This window comes from Castor canadensis, chromosome 2 (genome assembly GCF_047511655.1).
Source record: "Castor canadensis chromosome 2, mCasCan1.hap1v2, whole genome shotgun sequence".
Classification (NCBI taxonomy): Eukaryota; Metazoa; Chordata; class Mammalia; order Rodentia; family Castoridae; genus Castor; species Castor canadensis.
In genome coordinates, this window is record NC_133387.1 from 25414126 (window position 1) to 25442125 (window position 28000).

General features: G+C 38.6%; 1 protein-coding gene across 5 annotated transcripts; it reads right to left on the reverse strand.

Annotated features, from left to right (window-relative positions):
- On the reverse strand, positions 1–28000 carry Calu (calumenin). 5 transcript variants are annotated; one of them, XM_074063765.1, is made up of 8 exons: positions 27850–27890; positions 24736–24824; positions 18033–18259; positions 12583–12776; positions 8555–8721; positions 6619–6679; positions 3615–3814; positions 1–2367 (listed from the first exon to the last, which is right to left on the reverse strand). In XM_074063765.1, exons 3-8 carry the CDS (start codon positions 18251–18253, stop codon positions 2263–2265), a joined length of 948 nt encoding a protein of 315 aa, XP_073919866.1. In that variant the 5' UTR covers positions 18254–18259; positions 24736–24824; positions 27850–27890; the 3' UTR covers positions 1–2262. The 5 variants fall into 5 exon arrangements, with proteins under 5 accessions (XP_073919866.1, XP_020015882.1, XP_020015892.1 ...); XM_020160293.2 differs by lacking the exons at positions 12583–12776; positions 24736–24824 and adding an exon at positions 12316–12509 and having other exon boundaries at positions 27850–28000; XM_020160303.2 differs by lacking the exon at positions 24736–24824 and having other exon boundaries at positions 27850–28000.

Below are 28000 nucleotides of genomic sequence, written 5' to 3' on the forward strand. Positions count from 1 at the left end.
TGAATGTAAACAGTTTTATTTAGAAACAGATAGGTACCTGTTTGCATTATAGAATATAAAACTTGGTTTACACTCTATAAAAAATAACCAATATCCAAATTCAAGAGAGCTAACACTCATAGAACACATACTGTGGGGATGCAGCCACTGCTCACCTGCTTCAGGCTTGATTTACCCTCCCCACTCCCTCCCCCCAAAAAGCCAAAACACCCCATGGCACTCCAAGGGGCTCACGAAGATGAGAGTACAGTGCTTGCTGCTGAGTATTCCGCATCCAGAAGCTGCCACCCTAGCAGATAATGGTTTGCTGTCTAAGTGGGTGATTTTCACATCAGGCCTGGGCTCTGTGCACCTAGTGAGCTGTAGGGCTCTCTTGCCACACAGTTCACGATACATGCTCTCTAAGCCAAGATTGGTGGCATTATCATCGCTGGTCTGAACATAAAAAGGGGGAATCTGGAGGGCAGAGAATGCCCATTACCTTATCTTAGGGCTAAACTTGAGAGTGTGTTTGCTATCAAGAGCTCGATGCAAAGGCTGGGGTGAAGTTATTTAATACCTGGCTGTTTATCATACCAAGCAGCCCACACTAATAGGATTACGGAAGACCAAAGGTTATATCTAGGTTCAGATATAATCATCACCCAGCACCACCTGAATGTATTATCTAGAGAGATATAGGAAATAATAAAGGTTATATGTACATGTATTTATCTTAGTAACCTGAGGGCTAAAGACTTAGAATACAATAATTCTTCTCAAGAAGTCCACTGGTAAGAAAGGGACCAAACTGACATAGTTCATGGTACATAAAACAGGAGAGTTGGGAACAGAGGGTGGTTTTGATAAGGATTGGCAACCTGCTGATCCATGAAGACACCTTTTTTGGCGACAAAGAGAAGAGGATGAGGGAGTGGGGTATGATGGGTCAAAGGCAGGACGGGTGAGCAGTGGTCCTCAAACCAAAGAGCACTCTCTGCAGTTCTTTCCACTCTCGAGGCTGAGTGCAAGCTCTCTGGTGGACAGGGAGGCCTAATAGTGAGTGGTTTGCATTCTGAGGTATGAGGATCCCTGGTAAAGTCAGCAGCATGTTTTTGGAAACCAGCCCACAAGATAAGAACACTGCAATCAAGCTTGTAACTAATACTGCTTTTTAACTACTGTCCAAAACAGAAAAGGAAGGAAAAAACAACCCCATTACATCAGGAGGTTCTAAGGTTTTATATAAGGTGGTTCAAATAATCTCTTTACTTATCTTAGGGTTTCTTAAGCAAATTTCTATTCAGTGATTGTTTCTCTCATTAAAGGCACTTTCAATGACATGACTGGGGTGAATTTTAACTGCAGCGAGAAACCAAGATTAATTCTTGGAGAAGGAGGTGCCAGATGGTGAACTTACAGTGATTTCAGTAACTTCAACAGGCATACACCCAGAAAAATGTATGCTCTGCACACACTTGTACTTTTCCAGCTGGAAACAGCTCTATAAAGAACTAGAAATAGCTCTGTAAAGAGATCACACTCAGTACTTGATTGATTTTCAAGACACTGGCCCTAACTTTTCCCACCACAGCTGTGCTTGACAAAATTAGCAAATAGCTAGTCCTATAAGGAGGAAAAAAGAATGAAGTCAAGTTGAGTCAGGCTGTCTTTCAGCACAGGGATCTGTAATTGCCCACATGATGTCAGGCTGTTGCTGGACCTATAGCAACTGAATGGAATACATGGATTGGCCCTATCACTTGTGAAATGTGAGACTTTGTAATAGGCAAAATTAAGCATTATATCTGTAAATATAAATCATGGAGTACACATTTTTTCCTTTTTTTCCTCCTGAACATTCTTACTGATCTCAGGCTTAAAAAATTAGTTAAGAGAGAATTATAAAAATTATATAAGGGGTTGAGAAAGAGTAAAGGGCTAATGTTTGCCTACGAGTGTGGGTTGAGGATCTTGATCCTTCATATCATACTCCCAACTACAGGACAATACAAAAATAAACACACCATGTTATACATTATACAAAGTGTAAATCTACAAACACAAGTGTACTAATTAGAGTTGTTCCTCAGAAGCATGGTTTCCCTCCAGTTCCTCGGAGAGGAGGAGGAATAGGACGGGATGGTTTTCATTATTTCATTATGCCTTTTCATGTCATAAAAAGTTTGTAATAACAGTCTCAGTAGCGCAAACAATTTCATGTGATTCCAGAAGCTGTAAAAATAAATTACTTTTGAAGAAATGTAGGTTCTTGTCTCCAGCTCAGAACTCATCATGTCGTACTAAGGCTTCCCCAAAATCTGTGGCCTGACTGCCCACAAATAAATCATACTTGTCAACAATCTCCTCCTTGGTAAGCTTGCCATCCTGAAATTAGAGAGCAGTGTGAAATGAAGCAGCATACATATTTCCCATTCCAACTTTAAGTGCAGTTTCTGCTGTAGAATAATAGAGGTTAATCTGGAATGAATATTCTAATTCCCACTAAATGTGAACTCAACCACTGCCCCCCTATCTCTCCTTCACACAGAGGGGAGAAAATAACAATGAATACATTTCTCTTGTCAAGAAAATTGAAAGTGAAAGGATAGGCATAATGTAGCTCAACAAATCTCTGACAGGTTTGTTTCCCAAGGAGCGAACTCTCCCTTTAAAGTAAAACATGAGGCATCTGATGACATGGGCGAGAGATGGTCAAGTAGTGGGCAAATACTTCAAAGTTAAGTCAAGTCACTCTCTAAAAGGAACAATGAAATCTGCCAGTATCAATCCTGTTCGGTACCTCTACTCTGTCCTGATCACCAAACAGATGATATACACTTAAAGAAGGCTCAGATATTCAAACAGCATTGAGATTCCCAAAGGATGACTGCTCTACTTCCTCTTCTCACACAGCTCAGGACATGGCACCTGGGGACTCAAGTGACTCTGAACAATAACTCAAAACAGATCAACCCTTAAAATGGTTCTAAGATAAACTGTACTTGAGACTGCAGATCAGTCTAGATTAAAAAAAAAATCCTAAACAACAATTAGACTGATTTTGTTTACTCTAAGCAGAGCACCCAATCTCTGAAAAGGTGACAGGGGTTTAGTGGTAACACTCTGAGTGAACTGAAGGCCTCAGATAATTGATCAAGGAAAATTTTAATAGGCCCCAGAAAAAAGTTGGTTTATGACCTACTGCAAAGACCTAATTTTTAACAGTATATTTTATTTAAGAAGGCAATAACCAGCTTTGAGGAGGCAGAATAATTCTGTAACAGGTAAAAAAACAAAGCAAGTAACAAAGCCAAAATTTTAAAACGCAAGGAAATTTCCTGGGGATCCAAAAATAACAGATGATGCATGCTGGATCCAGGCTACATACAGAGGCTCTTTTCTGAATCTAGATTCTTCCAAAGCCAGGACCGCTAGGGAAAGGGATTTCTAAAATGAGATCAGATAGCTAGTGCTGCTCTGAAGGTTTTCAATCACCAACTTTAGATCCCTAGCAGACTTAGGTTAATTAAGTCCTTAAATGCTCTATGTACCTTGATAAATTTTTCTTTTAGGCAATCTACTGGAAATAGACTTGGATTACTGCTAGACTGCTTTGGCCTGGCCAGACTTACCTTGTTTTGGTCTGATTCATAGACTAGGTGCCTGGCTTCTGCCTCTGCATGGTCATAGTCTGAGGGGAGGATCCAGTCTTTCGTCTCTTCCTTGTCCATCTTCCCATCACGGTTCTTATCTCGAAACTCTACAAACTGTTCTCGCTCTGTCTTCACCCATTCTGGTTCATCAGCATTTCCATCATGACTGTACATGTCACCTGTATGCATAGAATGACAAAAGAAGAATTGGTCTTTTTGCAAAAACTGCCTCATGCTAATCTGGCTCAAACTTTCTTCCTCATCTATATGTTTAGAACCTAATAGCAGTTACATGGACATCTGGGCTAGTGAGACCTTAGGGAAAAAGGTATTTTCCTGGGGCTTAATTACTGATCTTGCAACGAGAGTATCTCCAGCTGTTGATTTTGAGTAACATGAAAGCAAAGGATATGGTTCCATGGGGGAAGTAAACTGAAAGTGAGTAAGAAACAGGAACATTAATTAATTAGCTACCTTGGGGTGAAATACAGAGAACAGCTAGTCTTAATCTTTCTTGGTGCTGTCAACTCCTCTTATTAAACTGGATCACTGGTTTTAGAAGGTATAGTTTAACTTTTATTTATTTTCATTTTTTGATGGGACTAGGGTTTTAATGCTTGATAGGCAGGTGCTCTAACACTTCAGCCATGCTCGCAGCCCAGAAGGTAAAGTTCTGAATTCTCAAGAAAACTTGAAGTGTATCTTCTAAGCCAAAACTGTCTTCCAATCAATTCCTACATAAAGTGCATCATACCAGTGGTCTTCAGTCAGGACAAGTATGCCCCTGGGCAAACAGGAGTTAAGGAGTTAAGGAGTCCACTGGGAAGGGACAAGTATGCCCCTGGGCAAACAGGAGTTAAGGAGTCCACTGGGAAGGGACTGTCATGAAAGAATAAAATCCCAGATCCCAGTTTTTACTAAAAATTTGCGTAAGAGTGGAGCTCTGAACACCAAGCCTTTTTTCCTGTCTCCCTTTTCACAATCACCCTTTCCCCACTGTATAGGAGAAAGTCTTAGCCATCATGAAACTTGCTAAAGCATAAAAATTCCATGATGACAAAAAAAAACCCCAGACAATTAGAATCATTAGTGTAGGCCTTGAGAGAGCAGATGTTTGAAAAAATGGATAACAAATGCTTTTGTGTAAGAGGGTTCTAATTCTTTACTTTAAAAAATGCTGAGTCTAGTTGAGTTTTAGCTATGAGATCATTAAAAATATTTTTTGATGATAGATTATGTGATTTTTGGCATATAACTCAAAGAGTTATATAGGATAGGAATATCAACCATTCCTATCAACTTATTTACAAGGTCTAAGGTACTTTCTCAAGAAAAAAAAAAAAAAAGAAAACCAGGAGTTTGTACTTAATTCTTTTTCCCTCTAAGGACAAATACAAAATAATCTGGGGGAAGAGGGGAACCCACAATAAAGAAGTTGGGTATGATGGTGGTAAGCCTAGTACTAGGGCCTGAGGCACCAACGTTAGTAGCCAGGTTATCAGCCTGGGCTATTTAACAAGAGCCCATTTCAAAACCCCCCCAAAGCTGGGGATGTAGCTCAGTGGTAGCTCACTTGCCTAGCTTATTCAAAGACCTAGTTCCTTTTTACTTATTTTGGAGACAGGGTCTCACTATGTAGCTTAGGCTGGCAACCTCAAACTGGAGGTCCTCCTGCCTCAGCCTCCTGAGTGCTGCGATTACAGGTGGGCACCACCCATACCCGGCTTTCCTTTTTAATTATTATTATCATTTCTTTTCTTGGACTGGGATCTGAATTCAGGGCCTTCACCTTGAGCCACTCCACCAGCCCTTTTTTGTGATGGGTTTTTTCGAGATAGGGTCTTGAGAACTATTTGCCTGGGATGGCTTTGAACTGTGATCCTCCTGATCTCTGCCACATGAGTAGCTAGGATTACAGGCATGAACCACTGATGCACGGCAGGAATATAAATGTTTATGGAGACAGAAATGCTAATTATCTTGATTTGTTCAAAATACACCACATGCATGTATTGAATTATCACACTGTACCCTATTATATGTACAGACAATACGGGTCAATTAAAATACCTATTATGTCTCAAAGTAAAATGAAATTTATAACAAAAATCAGTAATTGCAAAAAGATTTGCTCAATTACTTGGTAAGAGAAACAGCTTTTTTTTTTTTTAAAGTCACGGGAAGGGGCTGGTGGAGTGGCTCAAGTGGTAGAGCGCCTGCCTAGCAAGTACAAGGCCCCGAGTTCAAACCCCAGTGCCACCACAAAAAAAAAAAAAAAAAAAAAAAAAAAAGCCATGGGAAAATTTTAAAATTACTCTGAGGATTATGAAAGCAGAGCTTTACTTGGGATATATTAGCCTCAAAAGTGTAGTGTACTTACCCATAAAGACAACTAAAATGGAAAATAACCAAAACAAACATACATCCTAAACAAAAAGGAACGTAGCAAACTTTCTGTTCATGAAAACATGAACAGAACACAATGAAAAGGCAAGATTATAAGAGGTATCAGTAAGAATTTGTTGCTTATTCACTCACCAGTCTACTTCTTATCTCTTTTTCTTGGGTTTCTGAATGCTTCTCTAGGCTTCCTACAACTTTTTACCATCAATTCCATAGAGCATCTGGGATACACTGTATCTGTGCTGCATAGTACTTGTTTTATAATGCGGCTACTTGTAAAATGAAAATTACACACATGGCTAATATTTCTATTTTGATTGAATAGTGGTGCTATGGATACCTTTATCACAACTCACTATTTAGCATACTGGTCTGTCTGGCTTAATGATTTTGTAAGAGTTGACCCATGAGGTAAATTGCTTCTATGGGTGATTACATCTTCCAAAGTATTTCAGCTTCTTCTAAGAAAAATATGAAAAAAGATGGGATGTGGCTCAGGTGGCCTAGTATATGTGAGGCCCTAAGTTCAAACCCCATACCATCTTCACCCACAAAAGAAACACTAGAAACACAGACTTACCAATGTATTCTTCTAGATCAATGAAACCATCAGCATTCTTATCTATATCTTCCATTGTTTCCTAAACAGAAAAAGAACAAGAAGAGATTATTAAAGTTAATCTCTGAGCTGGTGCTGTGTAATCCTACCTGCTCAGGAGGCAGAGATCAGGAGGACTGAGGTTCAAAGCCAGCCCTGGCAAATAGTTTGTAAGACCCTATCTTGAAAAAAACCCATCACACACACAAAAAGGTCTAGTGGCTCAAGGTGAAGGCCTTGAGTTCAAATCCCAGTACTGGAAAAAAAAAAAAAAAAAAGCAAACAGTAAAGTTAATCTGTGAATGAGTTTGCCAGAAAAAGAATATGGCATGTCTGTATGATTAAAGCCACTGGAACTGGTTTTTTTCTAGCTGGAGATGGTAAAGTAATAGCAACCTCTTATGTTTCCACCTAAAATAATTAGGAGTCTTTGTGGTGGAACAATGACACTGCTTAATGGTAGTAGCCCTAGTCATGCTGAAGTTATGCTAATAGCAGATGTGGTGTGTTTATGTCTATAGCTATAGTCTATGCTATTGGTAATTGTCTTCAGTATCACTGTTATTACTTAGTTTTTGACCACTGATCATAGCATATTTTAAAATATTGGATCTCCTCCCATTTTTTTTTAAAAACAATCAATGATTTCATTTAGTTAAATTTGGATACATGCTTTAGAAAAGTTTGGGAAACTGTGACCAAGGAACTCTTGAAAAACAACTATAAAAGAACAAGATTTCATGAAGTACTCAGGTTTAAGACATACACATACAACAAGAATTGTAATAAGGTATTTATGGATCAGAACAAAAGCTACTATGATATCTTGCCAAAAGCATAAACCATTTTTTAGGCTTTTTCTTGGCAGTACTGGGGGGTTGAACTCAGGGCCTCACCCTTGCTGGGTAGGTGTTTTATCACGTGAGCCCCTCCTCCAGCCCTGAGTTTGGGTATTTTTGAGATGGAGTCTAACTTTTTGTTTGGGTTTGCCTCAAACCTCTATCCTCCTATCTCTGCCTTCTGAGTAGCTAGGATTAAAGGTGTGAGCCACCAGTGCCCAGCTTCAGATTTTCTTTTGAGGGTTCAAAAAGAACCATACTTCATTTAGTGTACAGTTTAAAGGCCAGTCTTAAACAAATGATCCCCTTTTCTAAATGGTCGTATCTGCTATTAGCCTGACTTCATCATGACTAGGACTACCATCATTAGATATCAGATAAAATGGTAGAGAAATACAGTCCTCTCTATTCCCAATACTGCATAGTAAGTATGCTTCTTCCTCCAAAGCCAAGAATTCTTCCCTGAAGAATGCAGTTGCTCTAAGCTAGTTTATTACTGATTAGTAAAAACACTTACAAAACTAAACTTGTTACATTTTGATAAAGACTTAAACAGGGAACAACTTCAAAGACCAGCGCTTTTTAGATGAAAAACCTAGGGCCCAAGGAAGTTAAGAGATTTGTCCAAGATTGTATTTAGTTAATGTCAGATCTAGAATTGGGAAGAACCTAATCAGACACTTTCTCCCACCCAGCAAGGTAACCGTCCCTGTTCATGAAGAATGCACTGGTTTTAGTCCTTATTTCTTACATGTTGGCTACCATAGTAAGACAGTGAAGAAGAAATGGCTCACTGCCAAGCACAACAAGGGCACTGGCCTACAAGAAAAGTCTTCCCATTCTTACTTTATGAAGCTTCCAATTAAATGGCAAAATATATTATCTGACGGAAAGTATGCTAAACAAAGCCTAAGGCACTTGAGAAAAACAGAAATGCGACTTTGACTGAAAATCTGGCCAGTACTTATATACCAAGTCACTTTTGCAAACACATAGGAAAGGCTAAAGGGGAGGAGAGACAACAATAAGTAACAGAAAGAGAAACTGAGTTCTTGTTCAGAATCTTTGATTTTGCCCACCTGCACTACTATGTCTTTCATATACTCGTACTCTTCAGGGTGCAGGAAAGCCGTGAATTCCTCCTTTGTGGCAATGAGGTCTCCATCCTTGTCTGCCATCTTAAATCTCCGCTCATCTCTAACCATCATCTGCTTATAATTAAATCCATCATCAGGGTCTGGATCATCTAGAAAACAAAAATTTAGGTCAAAACTTAAAAGGCTTCCAGAAAACATGAGTATGTGTGGGCTGGGAAATCAACTTCCAAGAAAGACAAACCAACAACTGAATAACTCTTGATTACACAGGCAAAATTAAAACAAGCAAAGAAGAAATGATTCTTGATTACATAAGCAGCGGTATAAAGACATTTAGGTTGGGGCAAAAGCTCCAATAATAATACTCAGAATCAAGGCCAAGTTGAATGTAAATGTTTGCCATTAACATGGAACTCTAGCTCCTGGGTTACCTAACTCAGTATATGTAATGCTTCCCTGTTATTGGTATTAAGGCTACTAGAAGGCTTCAATTCCTAGTTTGGAGGCAAGAGTAGTTCTAAAGTCATGATGTCTGGGTTTTAATTCTACCATTCCTCATTGAGTGACCACAGACAAGTAACTTAACTGTTACTTGGTCTCCCATCTGTAAAATGAGGTGCCTCATAGGGTTGTTATATGAGGTTTAAATAAGGAAAAAAAAAAAAGCTTAGAACAATGCTTGGCATATAGTTGGCATCCAATAAATGTCAATGAACTTAAACATTAAGTTCCCATTAAAAAACTAGGTATCAAAGGTCTTTGTTCCATTTTAAGGTCCCTTGGATTCAAGCAACAGTAAATCACCACTTTGAAAGGTTACACTGTTTTGTTGATTTTTGTTTGTTTGTTTAGTTTTTTACAGCCAACTTAGAAATCTACCAGTTACAAGCACTAATTATCCTTCACTTAGGTAAAATTCTAGAAAATGAAAATTAATCTAGAGCTACAGAAAGCAGGCCACAGGGGCATGGGAAATGTGAGAGACATGAGGAAATTTGGGAGGAGGGCACTGATAGATATGTTCATTATTTGAACTGTGGTGATGATTTCAGCGGTGTACACACATCAAAACTTAGTAACTGTGCACTTAAATATGTAGTTTATTGTATGTCAATTATACATTGATAAAGCCATTATTAAAAAAATAAACATTAGTTTACAACCAAATTGAATACAGACTTTTCTACCTGTTATGATGTTGAACTGCACAAGCAGCAGTTATTCTCTGTATGAGCATCTAGCAGAATAAAATATAATTTCCATAAGCTGAAAAAATGTGAAGGAGTTAACTGCAGAAAAGGAGTAAGAAACTGAGTTGCTATGTGAAGCAATGAGTTAACAGATGTGAAGATATTTTGAAAAGTGGAAGATACCACATTAAAGATGAGAAATTATTGTTCCCATAACATGTTTAAATAAAAAAGATATGGCACTATTTTTCTAACAGACTCAAAGATCCCTTTAACAAATGCACCATATTGTTGACCTTTGATATTCTAAGTCAATCTTTTTTTTTTGGCTGTACTGGGGTTTGAACTCAGAGCCTCGTACTTGCTAGGCAGGTAGGTGCTATACCACTTGAGCCACTCCTCTAGCCCTTTTTTGTGTTTGGTATTTTTGAGATAGGGTCCTTGTGAACTATTTGCTTGGGCTGGCACAATCTTCCTGATCTCTGCCTCCTGAGTAGCTAGGATTATAGGCACGAGCCACTGGCACCCTGCATATAAGTCAATCTTTCTATACTCCAGGCACCATTTAAAACAAACAAACAAACAAAAAAACCCTTTTTTTGGAGAGTTAGCTGCTTGAAGCTACTTTGTTGCATGTCAAAAATTTAGTAAGACCGCTTATTGAATCATAAGGCTTCTGAATTCCACATACGTATACTGAAAAGCCGTAATAAATGGGGGATGGCAAATTTAAGGAAAATACTGATCTTTCTCATATATCAAGTTTCAGTGTCAACTATGTAATGTAGAAGAAAGGTAATAAAGTTAGCTTACACTTTCAGACTAGATTCCTAGCTAAGAGTCCTCCTCCTCACTCCTTATACTAAAACATGGTGACTGGAATCAAGTAGTCTAACTGCAATATGTACATATAAAAGAATGGAAAATGGAAGATGCAATGCCTTATTTTTAGTGATGAAATGTCTATGCCTATAGCCCTGCTTGGAATGCAGTATTTATCCTAAGCACCAGTTTACGGTCCTCACTGCCCTTATGTACAGCTTTGGGTGGGCTCTTACTCTAGTTTTGGTATAGGTAGGGCTGATCTTAGTATTTTGCATTTTACTTGTGGCAGAGACAGGGTTAAAATTCCCTTTTAGAATAGTGGATTCGCTGAACAGATTTTAAGAGCTAAGATGATTTATACCTGAACTGAAACTGGATCAAGAACACATTCTCACAAAAACTTAACACTTATCTAAGCCAACTTGCTACCCCCGAGGATTGTTCACTCATAGACCTCCTGGGAAAGATGCCTTATAAAGACATTAATTTCCAGCCAGTGCTTGGATTTGTGTATAGTCTCGGAGAGTAGAAATACCCATTACATTGAATCATCTGCCTCATGAGGCAATAGAGATCTCAACAGATTTTTATGCATGCAATCACACACAGTTGAGGCATTATTCTGGGCAGCAAGTGAAGGCCTAGGTCTGAGCTGAGATTTATCAGCACACCATTTTGTTTAGATCACCAATAGCTTAGCCTACCCTTTGCTTTATATTTATAATTAATTTTGGTTAAGTCAGGAGGATGTTGGGTCTCAGCCAGAGAGCAAGAAAAATGAAATGCCTCTCCATCTGTGCTGGCTTTTTAATACATGTGTTCTTAATTGGGTGGATATGTTTGGTTCTTGGCTAGTGAGAGAGAGGATGCCACTTTAGTCGCAGCAATGAGAACAAGCCCAACACAGAAATAAGTCTAGAAACACAAGCAGTCCTATGATCAACATGGACAGCTGGCTATCTGACTGCTAGTCAGTGGTAGGAAATGCTTTCTTTAACTCAGAAGTTTGCCTGATTTCCAGATAAAGACACAAAAAGTACCACTTAACTCTTTCCATGTATTATAGAGGAATCTCTATAAATAAAATCACCCTATAAAAGTGTCAAAGTCAAAGAAAATAGCTAACAGGTGGCCCAAATAAATAGAAAGGCTACCAAATCAACAACAAAAAGCAATCAAAAACATTTATTTGCCTTGAAGCATTTGCAAAGCAGGCCAATAAACTCATGTGCCAGAGAAAACAAATGGGAAATTTTAAATTCTAAACTTCAGTAGACAAACACACTGACAGCTATTTTATTTTATTAAGGAAAGAGTCATTTTTCTCCTATTTTCACCAGTCATAAAGGAATCTAATTTGGTTTGAATTTCAGGCCCAATATTTTAATGGTACTATGGCAAGAGGTGGCTCAATGCCTCTTGCTTTGCATTATTGGAACAATGTAGCTTTTTAAATGAGACCAAAAATTGTCTTTGAAGGACAAAGAATAAATGGTAAAATACATTTCAATGCTAAAGATGTAGAAGATGCCACACTTAGGAAAACCAAAATTAAACAAAATTTGAAATACATAATGTAGAAATTTAAAATTAAGAAACCAAAGGATAATCAGCTCAGCATCAAAGTATTTAAGATAGGCACAATTTCTTCCTTTCTTTTACATGGGACCCATTTGTTTCTCTGACTCAAGACCACAGTCTTGGCCAGGCTGACATCTTGCCCCTTACCCAGGTAAGTGCCATAAGTCACGTTTCTGTACTCATCCCAGGAGATTAAGCCGTCTTGATTCATATCAAACTCCTGCCATTGGTTTTCAACATTGTCATATATGTATTTCTTCTGGGCGTGCTTAATCCAGGATTTCAGCTCCCCCTCCGTCACAAACCCATCTTTATCCGCGTCTATTTTATCTACAATCATTCTACAAGACAAAACAGTTACGTTTCAAGGTGCCGGCTCCACAAGGCCTTTTCCCCTAGATAATAGGGACCTACCTAAAACGTAGCCGTAGGTGGCATTTTTATACTCCTCCCAGGAAACGAGGCCGTCCTCATTGAGGTCATGCCCCTTCCACTGTCGCTCTACATCCTCGTAAATCCAGCGCTTTTGTGCAAATTTAATCCAGTCTTTGAGCTCATCCACAGTGACAAACCCGTCCTTGTCGCCATCTATTTTACTTACAATCTTTCTGTAGAAAATGCAGAGAAATCCAGCAAGAGGTTAAAAGGACACAAGGCTCTGGACATTAGCCAGGTGTGTGCTGTGACCACAGGTGTTGCTAACACACAGAAATCAAAACTTGGCTCCAAAACAAAACTGCCAGACAGGCAGCTGACTTATTTTTTTCTCTAACTGGCCCACTCTTGATCTGTTATGAGCCAATTGGATAATGTAAACAAATCTATGGATGATCACTGGGTCCAAAAGTAAACCCAGCCAGTCTCTCAGTTAGGGCTGAGCTTATGGGCAGAATTCAGGAGTGAATATCCAAGTCCATCTTGGTTCTCACTCTTTTCATTAAACATGTAAATATTTGTATTTTTCTTCATGGTGTTTACAAAAGAATCTCCATTTCTTGGTAAATAATCACAATTACTAACAATGGTTTTCTGAAAATTCAAAATATTTAAATCATACTTTAAAATGTGGCTGCTTTTATAGTTTTTGTTTTCTTTTTGTCTTCTCTATTTTGGTGCTAGGGATCAAACTCGGGGCTTCACACATGCTAGGCAAGTGCTCTATCACTGAGCTTCATCCCATCCCAAATTTAGCTACTTAAAAAAAAAATACTTTTGTTGAAAATACAAAGGTATAGTTCTGGGATCACATATATGTCAAGGCAAGATTGTTTTAAAAAGATACGCAGACAGGAGGATGTTTGTCTACAAAAACGCCAGCAGCTTTTAAATACCATGTTATGTTGAGTTGAATTTTTACATTTAACCATGAAAAGAGAGACCTCTGTGGAAAATGACGTAAGGAGGCATTGCTCCGATTATAATACTGTTAATAAACTCACAGGGTTAGTGTGCAGATTATAAAGCAAAGCAACGCTAAAGAATCAATCCACTTCTCCCTTCAGACTTCTTTCTTCCAGATCTGTCATTTTAATGTAAGGATTTAAAAATGGGTTCATGGACTGGAGGTGTAGCTCAAGTGGTAAAGTACTTGTCAAGCATTCATGAGGACATGGGTTCAATCTCCCAGCACCATAAAAAAATTTTGAACAATTAAATTATGCTCATGATATGAAATTCCTAAAGATTTAATTACCTACTTACATAGACTATGTAAAATCACACATATAAGTGGCCCAGCTCAGAATGGAAACTTTAAATCAAAATTTCCAACAAAAGTGAAATCTCAGCTGGGGTTGTTGGTACATGCCTATAATCCCAGCACATGGGAGGCTGAGTTGAAGGACAGTCTGGGCTACATAGCTAGACCCTTTTTCAAAAAAACAAAAACAAAAGCAAAACAAAACAAAACAAAAAACCGAGAGAGAGAAAGAGTGAAGTTTAATCCTGGTACACTTCTATGCTGAAGAAGACTGCGTTCTCTTTGATAGAAAATGTTTCCTCCCAGTTTGTGTTCATTTCACGAATAGAGCATGGCAAAGTGATCACAATCACAGAATACCAGCAAAACTATGAACACAGCCTCCTCATACTGATACGGCATTAGCTGTGACTATTACTTAAACCCTGTCAGTAACAAGCATTTTCCTTCAGAGAATGTATAATCTTTCAGCTTTACCTCTACAATGCTAATAGGAAAGGTAAAACAGTAACATGTCATCTCCTAAATACCCTCACCTCTATCTCCATGGACATAGGACACAATGTTTTTGCTACTTTTATTTACAAAATTTTAATATCAACAGATTGAAAACTTCTGCATAATGGGGTCTAATTTGTACCCAAATGATATGTGCTACCAATAGTGCCACTGTACTGTTAGGAAAAAATGGGCAAAATATCAGAACCCCTCCTCTCCCAAGAAGATATTTTTAAGCTATTATAAATAGCTTAAAGGATCACTCAGATTAAAAAAAAAAAGCATATGACTGTTCAAGAAGGACTTTTCTTAATGAAGGTGGCTAAACAGTATTCTATTCAATGGAAATATCCTAGATGGTTTGATCTAGAGGTTGGTAAACTCCTGGAAAGAGACAGACAGTAAATATTTTTTACTTTGTGGGCCATATATGGTCTGTTGGGAGCATAAGCATATACATACACTCATATACACAAACAACACTCTAAAAACACACCCAGCCTACAACTGTTATGAAAGTACAATGGAAGTGGACATGAACTACTGAAGGCCTGAAGTTCTAAACTGATCTTTAGAAGCCTGTGTATATTTACGAAGGTACTGATGATTAGGATATAGTAATGATGCCACTGAATAAGTATTTATTCCAGGATAGACACAATGCATTTAGTGGACTCATATTATTTCTTAGAGGTAACATATACCTCCCATTTCAAGTAGCATAAAGAAAAAATTCTTTAGCTTTTTATGTTTTTAAAAGGATTTATTCCAGAAAGATACATACTACTTCTGAAATCTTCCAGGATGCAAAATTTGATATATACTCACATATGTACTTTTCTGAGGAACAGCCCTGGGCTTTTGTTAGACTCCCAAGTGAGCCTGTGATCAACTACCCTAGTTCATTTCTATAGCAAACATATCAAGGACAAGAATTTTTTAATCTTAAGGACCACCACCTCAAAACAACAAACACCTTCATTTGAAGGACACATACATGGAAATTAAGTATATCTAGAATTTTGGGAGCCTAGTGAGGGAGAGGGAGAATGGTAATATACAGAGGAAAATGTCCTATTTGTCAACACTCCTAATAAGAAAAAGGGCTGGATGCCAGTGGCTCAGGCCTATAATCCTACTACTTGGAAGTCCAACCTGGCAAACAGTTTGTGAGATTCCATTTCCAAAATAACCAGAGCACAATAGACTGGAGGCATGCCTCAAGCATTTAAGTGACTACTTTGCAAGTTTAAAGCCCTGAGTTCAAACCCCAGTCCCACCAAAAAAACCAAAAAAATCAAACAAAAAAACCCCCCTGAAAATTGTACATTAAAATGGTTTTAAAGTGATTCCCATGTTCTTTTAGGTATTATTGAAGATTTCAAAAATTTTCCAACTATAGATTATATGATGACTTTTCTCTTAATAATCACTTGCCCTACAGACAGATGAAAAGGGTTAGGGGGAACCTTCTAACCTCTACTCTACAGTTACTTACCAAAACAACATTTGCCACAGTAGATATGTTTGTTTGTTTGTTTTTTTAAAGTTCACCTGAGATTTTTTTGGGGGGTCAAGAGTTTCACTTAGCTCAGGCTGAAACCATGATTCTCCTACCTAGCTTCCCAAGTGCTGGAATTACAGACATGTGCCACCATGCCTGGCTTCACTTCCAAAAGTAGTCACTGCATAAATCAGGAATATTTGTCACTATCCAAATTTGGGAGAAGCAAACAGTACTTAGTTAATTTATACATTCTATAAAGACATGGTTTTTTTCATCTTATTCTAATTAAACACAGTCTGCTCATGTGTTAAACTTCTGATATTTACCGATGATGAAAAGTTCTTCTCTACTGAAAACTGTTAACAGAGCTATTCCACTACCTGCAGAGTCAGAATATCCTCAGTAAAGTACCATCTACCCTAAATGTCCCCAAACCTAAGGACATTTCATTATTTACGAGTAATTCTGTAAAGAGATTTGTGCTGACCTAAGTGTGGATTTAATGTGTATATTAATAGGCATGACAAAGACTGAGGACATGTTCACCATCTCTATTTTCAGCTTGGAATGCTAGCACATGTATAAGATTAAAACTGAAAGTGAGGATGGTGTCTCTCAAAGTTAGAAAAGCAAGCTAAAGACTGATTTTTCTCTTCTTTTCCTTTTATTTATTTATTTTTTAAGGCAAGGTCTTGCTACATAGACAGGTTGGTCTATAATTCACTATGTATCCCACATGGGTCTCGAACTTACAATCCTTTTACCTCTAAATGCCAAATGCTAGGATTGCAGGCAAGTGCTACCATGTCCAGGTCTAAGGACTGATTTTTTTAATATATGTTTTCTGTATCTACTTTCAAACCTAGGGGTAGTTTTTCATTCTCTATAGCAAAATCTTTCGATTACTTCTCATTGTTCAAGAATAAAATATCATACACATTAATCAGCAGATAATACAATGAAAGAATACATTTATAAAGTAAACTGAACAATAATAATGTCTTATAGTCATAGCATAACTGTGATGGCAAAATATTTTTGGAAATTGCTATGGGGTACAACTTGCCACACAAATTTCTTGAATATAGTTCAGGAAGTTGCACCAAGTGTTTACTGAGGAGAAAATTTTTACAAAATTGACCTTCATTACTTTTAAGAAGCAAGGCTTTGGCAGAGTCAATCAAAGATTCTCAGACCTCCAGTTAGAATAACCAGCTAGGATTCTATTGATTAATAGAATCCTACTGACTTTTTAGGTAAAAATCTGCCTGCTGAGAGCCACAGAACCTGATTATGACCCAGCCATTTATAAAAGAAAAACTCATACTTCAACATTAAGACCATTACTTGTGGAGCGGAGGATGCAGCTCAGCACAGAGTGCCTGCTTGGCATGCATGAGTCCTTAGGTTCAATCCACAGCACCACAAAGACCATTACTTGCTATAATGCTTTTTTGATATTGTTGTCCCCTCTCGCCTCTCCCAGTGCTGGGGATTGAGCCTTGTACATGCTAGGCAAGTGCTCTACCACTGAACTACAACCCTAGGCTTTATTTTTTTGAGATAGGGTCTCACTGTGTAGCTCAGGCTGGCATGTAGCCCAGGCTGGCCTGGAATTTACAATCCTTCCGTCACCTCCTGAGTCCTAGGATTGCAGACATGTAGCACTACACCCAGCTACTTGCTGTAATCTTCTAAAAGGCAAGGTTGGTTTGGTTTCTGTTGAAGGATACCCTGGAAAATACTAAACTTCAAAGAAAATAAAGTCTATGGGTCCAATTTATTAGCCACTCAAACACTTGACTTGGGCAGCAATGAATAAATAGGTCACAGAAAGTTTTTCAAAATCAAAAGTAGCAAAGACGAGAAGCCCCCATGTAATGTTTTGGGATCAAGATGATGCAGTTCAAACTGTGTTCTGTGGGTATTTTTAGCCAAAAATGATTTTGCTTTATAGAGAAAGGTACAAACTGTTATTCGGTGCAGAAATGTATGAAAGCAAAAACTTGATTTTAGTGGTAGCAATTCTGTGGTTAGCTCTCAGAAGATGTTGTTCAGCATAGCTTTACTGGTGACTGAACCAGAAAAGAAAAAAAAGTATTAGGTCATTTATGAAGAATGGTTTTACCCTATCTAGCCTCACAAGAGCTGACACCTTACCCAAGCCTTTCCTTGCTCTCTTCTGGAGTCAACTGATCAAAGCTCTTTGCTTCTTCAGCACCCAAGAAGGCATCATGGTCATAATCAAAACTCTGAGCATCATTGTGATCTTTGTCGCTGAGCTGAGGCTCATGATGTACACGGTCCTTCTTTTCTGTGGGCTTGCTCAAGGCAAAGGCTGTACACAGGGACAGGCACATGAGAAACTGCCGCAGATCCATGATAATCTGATCTCAAAGAAAATGAAAGGCAGTTAGTTAATACATGAGGAAATGTGCTTAATAACTAAGCAAGAAATCAAAAGGTCACATCTCAGTTAAATTATTAACCTGACATACAAATCTATACACATCATTTATACTACCCAGATATTATTGCTTAATCCATAAATAAGCATGGTAGGATATCAGACTTTTCAATTATTATGGTAAGAAATTTTCACCACTTTCCTTCATCCGACTGTAGACTAATTAGAAATTTATAATTAAAATGGCTACTTTGTAAGTAGTCTCTCTTCAAAAGACACCAAAGAACTTTAATCCTTTGGCCAAATGGAAGGAGAAAGATTTAAATCCTGACTCTAAATCCCTTACTTTTTGGGGGTCAGTACTGGGATTTAAACTCAGGGTCTTGTAATTGCTAGGCAAGCACTCTACCATTTGAGACACGCCTTCAGCCCTTTTTGCTTTTAGGTTATTTTTCAGATAGGTCTTGTACTTTTTTTTCCCAAGCCAATCTCAAACCTCAATCCTCCTACCTATGCCTCCTGTGTAGCTATGATTATAGGTTAGAGCCACCACTCCCAGCAATCCTTTACTTTTTGTACTACTTCAATAGTCCGATCTTCAAATCTGGTTATTAGAATTACTTAGGAAGAGTTTGCATGAAGTTAAATGTTCCCTATTGATTTAGATTCTCTAAAATTGAATTCAGACATAAATAGCTTTAAGTGCTTCCAAGTGATTCTGATGACCATCAGATTAGGAACCAATGAAATACTCAGCACCTTCCTTTGTCTTTAACATCAGGTTTCCCAAAACATAGGCTAAACTTGAATTGATTTTCAAGCCTTACTGTAGACTGTCAGACGCTGCAGGACACAGGTGAATCAAATGAACAAACAGAGGACTGGAATACTTTATGGAAAATGTGAACAAAAAGTGCAGAGAAGCTATGGGTTAGAAACCTGTCTGGTACATTGTGTAGACAACTCATACTACCATCCAGAAAGATTAAGTTCTCAAGGAGGGGTAGGGGAGACCTTAAAGCCAAGAATGGTGGTCAAGTGTGCAATCATAGCTATTTTGGAGGTTAACAGTAGGAGGATCACAGTTCAAGGTCAGTCCAGGCAAAAAACATTTATAAAATCCCATTTCAATGGAAAAAGCTGGGCACAACTGTGTGCATCTATCATCCCAGTTACAGTGGGAAATATAAAATAGGAAGATTGTGGTTCGGGCTGGCCTGGACAAAAAGTGAGACCTTGTCTCAAAGATAACCAAAGGTGGTTTAAAAAAAAAAAGGGGGCTCGGAGGCATGGCTTAAGCGGTAGATCGCCTGCCTAGCAAGCATGAAACCCTGAGTTCAGCACCCTCATACTACAAAGACAAACACCAACAACAAAAAACCTTAAAATTAAAAATCTAAGGAGAGGATTTTCTTAGGCCTTCCAATTTTAATTAATTTTTCACTAGTGGAATGTGGACTCTGAATACCCACCCGCTCACATTTGTGAGAATAGGTTTTTGCAATTTTACATGATCTCTTACTCATCTCCCAGGGATTACTAATCCCTGGTACCTATGAATATAACTATTTGGAAATAGGGTCTTTGAAAGTGTAATCAAGTTAAAAATCAGGTCATTGAGGGTAGACACTAATCCAAAGACTGGTGTCCTTATAAAACAAGGGAAATTTGTACAGAGACATCCAGAATGAGAATGCCATGTTATGAAAGAGGTAGAGACTAAAGTAATGTATATACATGTCAGGGAATGCCAAAGACTGCTGACAACCACCACAAGCTAGGAATAGGTAAGGTAAGATCTTCCTCTACAGCCTATAGAGAGCACAGTTCTATGATTTTGAACGTTTAGCCTCCAGAACAGTGAAAGAACAAATTTCTATTTTGTACCAACTGTTACCTCAGCTCTAGGAAACAGACACAAAACTAAAGTATAGAGGGATACTGCATCATATGAAAATTAAATGCATTACCCTCTTCTAATCGGCAGATTAGTTTTAGTCACAGATTTCCCTTTTCTCAAGATATCACTAGTGAAACTAGCTAGTCTAAGCATTCACATTTTATATGTAAAAACAATTGTTACTACAGCTTCTAACTCAGAGGTTCTTAATCCAGACTGTACCCTAGAAGCACCTGTATCTGGTCCTGCCTCAAAGTTTTGGGAACTAAAATGAAGGGAGTGAATTGTGCCAGGGGATAAGGGAAATAAATATGCCAATATATTGCACACTTTTCAATGTGTCCATTTGTCTTATAGCCCCAAAATAGTAGCTAAATGAAGTTAAATTGCATTAGCTCATTTATAGAGCCCTTTGGATTAAAAAAACTAAAACTAAAACTAAAAAATGCTTAGCATAACTAATGATGAGTATGTTATACTGTCCTTAAAAGTAAAACCAGAGGTACGGTTCATAAGGCAGAATGCCTGCTTTGCAAGCACAAAACCCTGAATTCAAACCCTTGTTCCACAAAAAAAAAAAAAAAAAAAAAAAAAAAAGCACAAAAGTAAAAGGAAAGCAAATAGAGATATGTTTAATCCCAAAGTACTGTACAGAGAGCTGATTATATAAAAGCACATACAACCTGAGGCCTCTATAAACTTTCATGTTGTGAAAGGGCACACAAGGGTGCTGCATGCAATCACTGGAAAAGCAACTTTATGGGGGAGCGTAGGAGGTCTTAAACTGGCAGAGTACACAGCAGAGCAGAAAGTGCTGCAGAGTAAATAAGACAAACTAGGAGGGGTGTATGTGTGTGTGTATCACCCCCCCACCTCTCTTGGAGTCATTCATTAAGTGCCCATTCTTATAAAAATGTACTGTTACCAATGATGTGATGAAGACTGATGAAAACCCATGGCAGAAGGCAACATGAAAAGTAGGACTATGAGGTCCATAGAGAAAGGGGTAGAGGAACACTTTTCTTAACACTGCTCCCACAGATGTTAGACTTGACTTTAAGCTTCTGAAAGTTCTTCAACACTCTTTCATTTGGTTCCATCAAAATACCCATATATGTATACAAAAGATACTTGTATAAAAGATGTTCCATAACAGTAGCATATAATGATTAAAAACTGGAAACTAAGTCAGAGAACTGGTAAAACATTAAATCAGTATTATGGAAAAGCACAGAGGTTAAAAAGAGTAAGGTGGATTTATCTGCAATGGAAGGGAATACTCACCGAACATGTTAAATGAACAAAAAAACAAGTTGCAAAACAACGTTAGGGGCTCATTTATGTAAAAAGCAAAACTAAAGTCTTCCCAGGCTGTTTATATCTATATAAAATATACCATATGCACAAAAATGGGGTGGCAGGATAAACACCCATGTATAAACAGTAGTAACCTCAAAGCGCAAGGGAGAAAAGAGACAGGTTAGGTGGATTGGTGAGGCTGGAGCTGAAGTGAACGTTTTTTTTTTTTTTTTTTTGCGGTATTGAGGTTTGAACTCAGGGCCTACATCTTGAGCCACTCCACCAGCCCTATTTTTGTGAAGGGTTTTTTAAGATAAGGTTCCCGGGAACTATTTTGCCCAGGCTGGCTTCAAACCGTGATCTTCCTGATCTCTGCCTCCTCAGTAGCTAGGATTACAGGCATGAGCCACCAGTGCCCAGCAGGAAGTAAACTTTAATACTATACTCTGCTGTGTCTAATTTTTGTAAATGAGCAAGTTTTCTTGTGCATTACCTTTATGTCATTTTAATTTATACAATACTATGAAAACCCTTCAATATTAGGTGGCAAAGGAAACACTTTCAAATACACCTATCTATTCTTGAGACATAAAATGTTATTTTTAAAAACATAACTTCTCTAGGCAAATAACCTTCCATCTGATCCTTCAATAATTCAACTCACCAGACAAATTAGTTGGACAGTAATCTTCTACCTCAAATTATAAACAAAGAATTCTTTAGATACTAAAATTCTACAAATAAAGAACAGGATATGTGGTTAGTGTTTGGTGATATATACCAATGGTACCTATAATGTTAGGGGCTTACAGATCAAATAAAATCAGAAGTTACTGCAAAGGATATTCCTTGACTTCACATTTAGGAAATACTTATGATTAATAATATCCTCAGAATAGTACCCTAACAACTCTTACAAACCCAAATATTAAATATGGATAAATGCTTGAACATTCTCAAGGTCTGGAAGTATAGATACTACACAAAGTTTTGAGACATGTTGCATCTAGAAATTTAACAGATTCACTCTATGATTTAGAGGGGAAACTACATTTATATTTGAGGCTTAACATCTTAATACAAGAATACAAAAGAATTCCAAAGACAGCCAAGTGATCTGGCTTTATCAGGTATCCATTTCTCTTTCCCTCTCCTCAATTAAACTTGGAATCCCCACCTCTTTCTAGGCCCCTCCCTTCCACAAATCAACAGGTCTCAGGTCTCTCTATGATCCCATATCAATCTTTTCCAGACTCTGCTATTTCTTCAAGCTTGTTCTCCTGCTCCTTCACCCACACAGGTGTCTACACTGATACCTGCCTCTGCTTGGCTTTCTATCTTACCACTGACAAAACTATCTAAAAGGGTCACCAACAATCCAGCTGAGGGTCAAAACCAATGGCCCTACCTACTCTTCATCTCTCTGTAGTAGTCAATAAAAAATATGCACTTAAAAAAATGCACTTTAAATAACTTCAACTTTTTAGAAAATGCTCTGTGTCCACATATACCAACTCCTTGCTATTATTATTTTAACAAAAGGCCACCTGTTTTATGAATATAGGCACACACATACAAAACTGAAAATATCCCTTCCTAATCCTAATGGTACTATATTTAAATTCATATACATATAAAAAATGTCAAATAGCAACAAAGGATATCCCTGTAAGACAGAGATATTTTATGTGGGAAGATATAAAAAGAAACAGTGCAAAGTAAGTTTTCTTATAGGGTATTTCAAAATTACATCAGTGGAATTCATTTCTGAAGCATGTTTCTCTTTTCAGTCACAGTGAAACCAAATGACGAAAGCCAAATGATCCTTCTCATTTTGCTCATCCCTTTCAACAATGGGTACCATTAGGAAAAAAATGATATGCTTTGCTCTATGAGTTTTTACCATGTCATCTCTAGAGGGTAAACCAAGGGCTGTGAAAATTGCACTACCACATCCCCCATTTCTCAAATGACTTGTTAAAGTTTTTAATCTCTAAAATTCTATCCCTCTTCTACCAAGGGTAACATCTAGTATTTTCTCTCAAAAAAAAAAAGAAAAGAAAAGTCCAGACCTCACTGCCTAGCATGACCAGTCACATGCGACTACTAATCACTTGAAATGTGGCTAATGAGAATCAGGATATGGTATAAGTGTTATATTTTACATCAAACAAACTGTATCTTGTATGTACTAAATCAAATATATTATCCCAATTAATTTTGCCTGTTTTAGATTTTTGCCTGAAAATTTAAAATTACATAAGTGTCTTGTATTATATTTTTATTGGACTGCCATGTTAGACAGACACAAACTAAAGGACTACAGCAGAAAAGATACCAAGTAGCTATCATCCTTTTTCAGTATGTCCAGTAACGGTCTTGTGCTAAGTTATTTTCATGAACTGCTTATATAAGGAGAAAATATTAACAGCAAAGTTTGATTTCAGTAACGATGACTCTTTTTTTTGTGGTACTGAGGCTTGAACTCAGGGCCTTCACCCTGAGCCACTCCACCAGCCATACTTTTGTAGAGAGTTTTTCGAGATAAGGTCTCTCAGAACTATTTGCCAGGGCTGGCTTAGACCGAAATCCTCCTGATCTCTGCCTCCTGAGTAGCTAGGATTACAGACGTGAGCCACTGGCACCCAGCATGATTCTTAATAATCAGTTTAGGATGCATGATGGACTTGACTATAGTCCCAGCTACTTGGGAGGCAGGGATAGAAGATTGCAGTTTGAGGCCAGCCTGGGCAAAAAAAAGTTGGCAGGAATGGTAGTACATGGCTGTAACCCCAGCAAATCAGGAAAGAGAGGCAGGGAGATCAAAGTCCAAGGGTGGAATGGGGAAAAGCATGAGATCCTATCTAAAAAATAACTAAAGCAAAAAGGGCTGGGGGAATGGCTGAAGTGGTAAGCACGCTTGTCTAGCAAGCATGAAACTGAGTTCAAACATCAGTACTGCCCAAAAAAAAAAAAAAAAAAAAAGGAGTTAGCTTATCCATTCAAAAATTTCCATGAAAGCTAGGCATGGCGGCTCACACCTATAATCCCAGTTACTTAGGAGGCTGAAATCAGAAGGATGATGGTTTGAGGTCAGTACAAGCAAAAAGTTACTAAGACCCCCCCACCACACACACACACCATCTCAACAAATAAGCTGGGAATGGTGGCAGACACCTGTGATCCTAGCTATGTGAGAGGTGTAGGTAAAAGGATCAAGGTCCAAGGCCCACTCCCAGAAAAACTCAAGATCTTACCTGAAAAATAACTAGTAAAAAGGGTTGTGAGTGTGGCTTAAGTGGTAGAGACTCCCATTTGCTTAGGCACCAAGTTCAAATCCCAGTACCTCCAGAAAAGAAAAAAAAATCCATGAAAGCTCTAAATTCTCACCACTCCCCCAATCCCTTCCTTCCTTGTCACTTTGCTAAAAATTCACTGATCACAGAACACTTAAAGTACAATGCTTCAGGAAAAGTTAGATGTCTGGATTAAATTCAGCTTCTCATGAATGTTAACACTGAATGATCCCACAATTATTCTGGCTGACCAAAGACCCCCTGCTTAATTTAACAAAATGGGAGAAGCAGATGTGGTAGTAAAATTCCAGTTCTCTGAGCTGGATATTCTGCAGAAAAGGCATTTCTCCATAATGAAGCAAAGGAAGGATCTCAATGCTTAAGTGTCTATTTCAACAGGGGACTAGGAGCAACAGCCTGATAGCAATGTAACTAAATTACTAGGACCCAAGTTATGAAATTAGAAACTGAAATTATTTCACTATCTGCCCGACATTCTCACTTACAGACTTTAGTACAATACCACCAATAGAATAATATCATCCTTCATGGTTTGATAAGACATGATACTGACCAACCATTTATTTAACATTTCTCTAGTGACAGAATAAATTTACACTACTTCATTATTATATTATATGACAGATGTAATACATTTACAAGGCAGTTGAGAATATGAAAATGTAAAAGCTCTGAGAATAAACTCAGGCTTTGTTAGTTCTATAATCAAAGCAACCCAGCACAAACTTTAAAGTTTTCTGGCTACAGAATAAAAAACTTTCCTGTAAGAAAAAAGTTCTAGAAATTCTGGAAGTTTCCTTTTGACTACTGAATCTCTAATACATAATTATGTATGTCTAGAAGTCACAGGAATTCTATACAAAATGTAGAGACAAGACCTTTGCCATGTATGTGTAACATGCATGAAGTTTTTGAGAACTTGATAGTCATTTTAGCTCAGTCTTCATTCAATGCCAAGTGCCTACAAGTAATTTTAAGATCCTATGCTGGCTCCAGTTGGAAATGAAGAGTTAACAACTCCTCTAAACTTTTACAGAACTTGTTTGAACCACTCCATAATAATGATCACAGCTACTTTGTCTCCTTAGCTCCCCTGAAGATTCTACATTTGGAAGAATATATTTCAACTAACATAAATTATTATCCCTCTATAGCTTCTAATACACTGTCTTGCACTTCTTAAATACCAATAATTTTACTGTATTAGCTGGGTGGTACTTGGCAGCAATGTGGTTCCTGCCTGTCTATGTGCTCCAATCCACAATTCTCCGTACAAGATCTGGCTAAAAGCCAGCTACAAGCAAAAGTGTTACTTCACCTGTCTTAACTAATACATAAATCACAGATCAGCAACATCCATATTTTAAGGATTCATAGAGAGAGGATCTAGGACCTATGGCCTAACAAGATTTCCAATGGCTATGTCCAGCTATACCTCCAACATCATGGCACATCCATGTTATAGAAAATCTGTGCTAATATCAAGGTACTGATCTTCTATACTGGTGCAATGTATATGAAGTACTACCAGTAGTATCTTTTGATACATCACGGGAGGAATGGAAGTAAATAATGATTGAGATGGAGGATAGGATGTTGGTCTCAAAGCTATATTGAGCAGAATCCACTTGGGCATACTTAATATATTTTTGCCAGGCACTGGTGGCTCATGCCTGAAATCCTAGCTGTTCAGGAGGCAGAGATCAGGAGGACTGTGGTTTGAAACCAGCCTGGGCAAATAGATTGAGAGACTCTAATTTTTGAAAACCTTTTGAGAATTATATATAATATATAATATATAATTGATACAAACACACACACACATATATATAAGCTCAAGGTTCTCCTAGTTGTGATTCTCAAAAAAATCCTGTTAGAGACCCCTGAGTCACTGTAAAATTCATATTAGGACAAGGCAGATTCATCCTCTTTGGACAAATACAATTTATAGTTTATTGCTGGTACCTCATATGAACTGATTCACAAATTCTTCAGCGATGACTATCATTTGGTTCGTGGTTAACTAAATCTACTGAATGAAGTCAAACATATTGGTCTTGGGTCAAGTTCCATTCTATAGAGATTCCAAGGTCCTCTACAAGCTCAAGAAAAAAACTAGTACAGAAACAAACTAGGAGCAAACTCATTCCCAATTCATTAAAACTGACTTTATGGCACATGCTAGGAGGTGCGTGCAATTCCATTCTCAAAAGGTTTTCATAGAGCCAAGGAGTTTTTGCCTTAAGGTAAGAGAAACTTCCCAAATTGCAACTCACTCAACTATACGCTTAATCGTGGCAGCTGTAGGAAATTAAGATTACTTCTGAACACAGTATGCCAAAAGTCAGGACTAGGATCCGGGGTTAAAAGTAACAAATCAGAATAAAGGAAGCAATTCCCTCATAAACCTTTAAAAACCTGCTTTCCTTCGCTGACTTTAAGAATGCGGCCAAACATGGAAGCTCAAAAATGTCGGGTTTTCTTTCAAATGAGAAGACTTTAAAGCAGGTGACACGGTGTCTTCGTTCTCTTCCCCGCCTCGTTCCTACACCCGTGAAGCCAGCGAGCACGACTCGGTTGGCAGAGGCACACCACTCCGGGGATGCGGCCCCGGGCGGGGCCGGCCGATCCGGGCAGGCCAGCGAGCGGGAGGGGCGGGAGCCGTTACAGCCACGCTACCCCGCTGCCCTCCGACCTCAGGAGCGAAAGGTGACCACTAGTCCGAGCGACTCTAAGTAGGGGGCCCAAGGGCGGACGACAAGGGCACGGCAAGCCATGCACAGAAGTGCTCTCCCAACAAGACGCGAGGGCGGGAGCCAGAATTCCACGGAACGCAGACCCCTCCCCAGAGCGTGCGGGAAGGTCAGCGGGGCCTTCCAGGCTGCGCGCCGAAGGCCCTGGGACCCCCAACAGCCGAAGGCCCGGGACCCCGACGCAGCAGAGACACCAACCCCGAATGCAGAAGGCCCAAGCCGCTCCGGAAGCAAGGCCAAGTGATAGGAAGAAAGCAAATTAAGGACACGGCTGCGGCGGAGAGGCTGAGCAGGCACTTACCTTTCCCCGCAACTCCACAACGCAGGATGCCGTTGCGGCGGCTCACCCACCGGCTCGCCTCACACGCGCAAGCACCGCCCAACCGGAAGTGACTCCGCGCCCCGCCCCCATCCTCCTCGTCGGCGGTCTCCTGACCAATCATCAAGGAGCC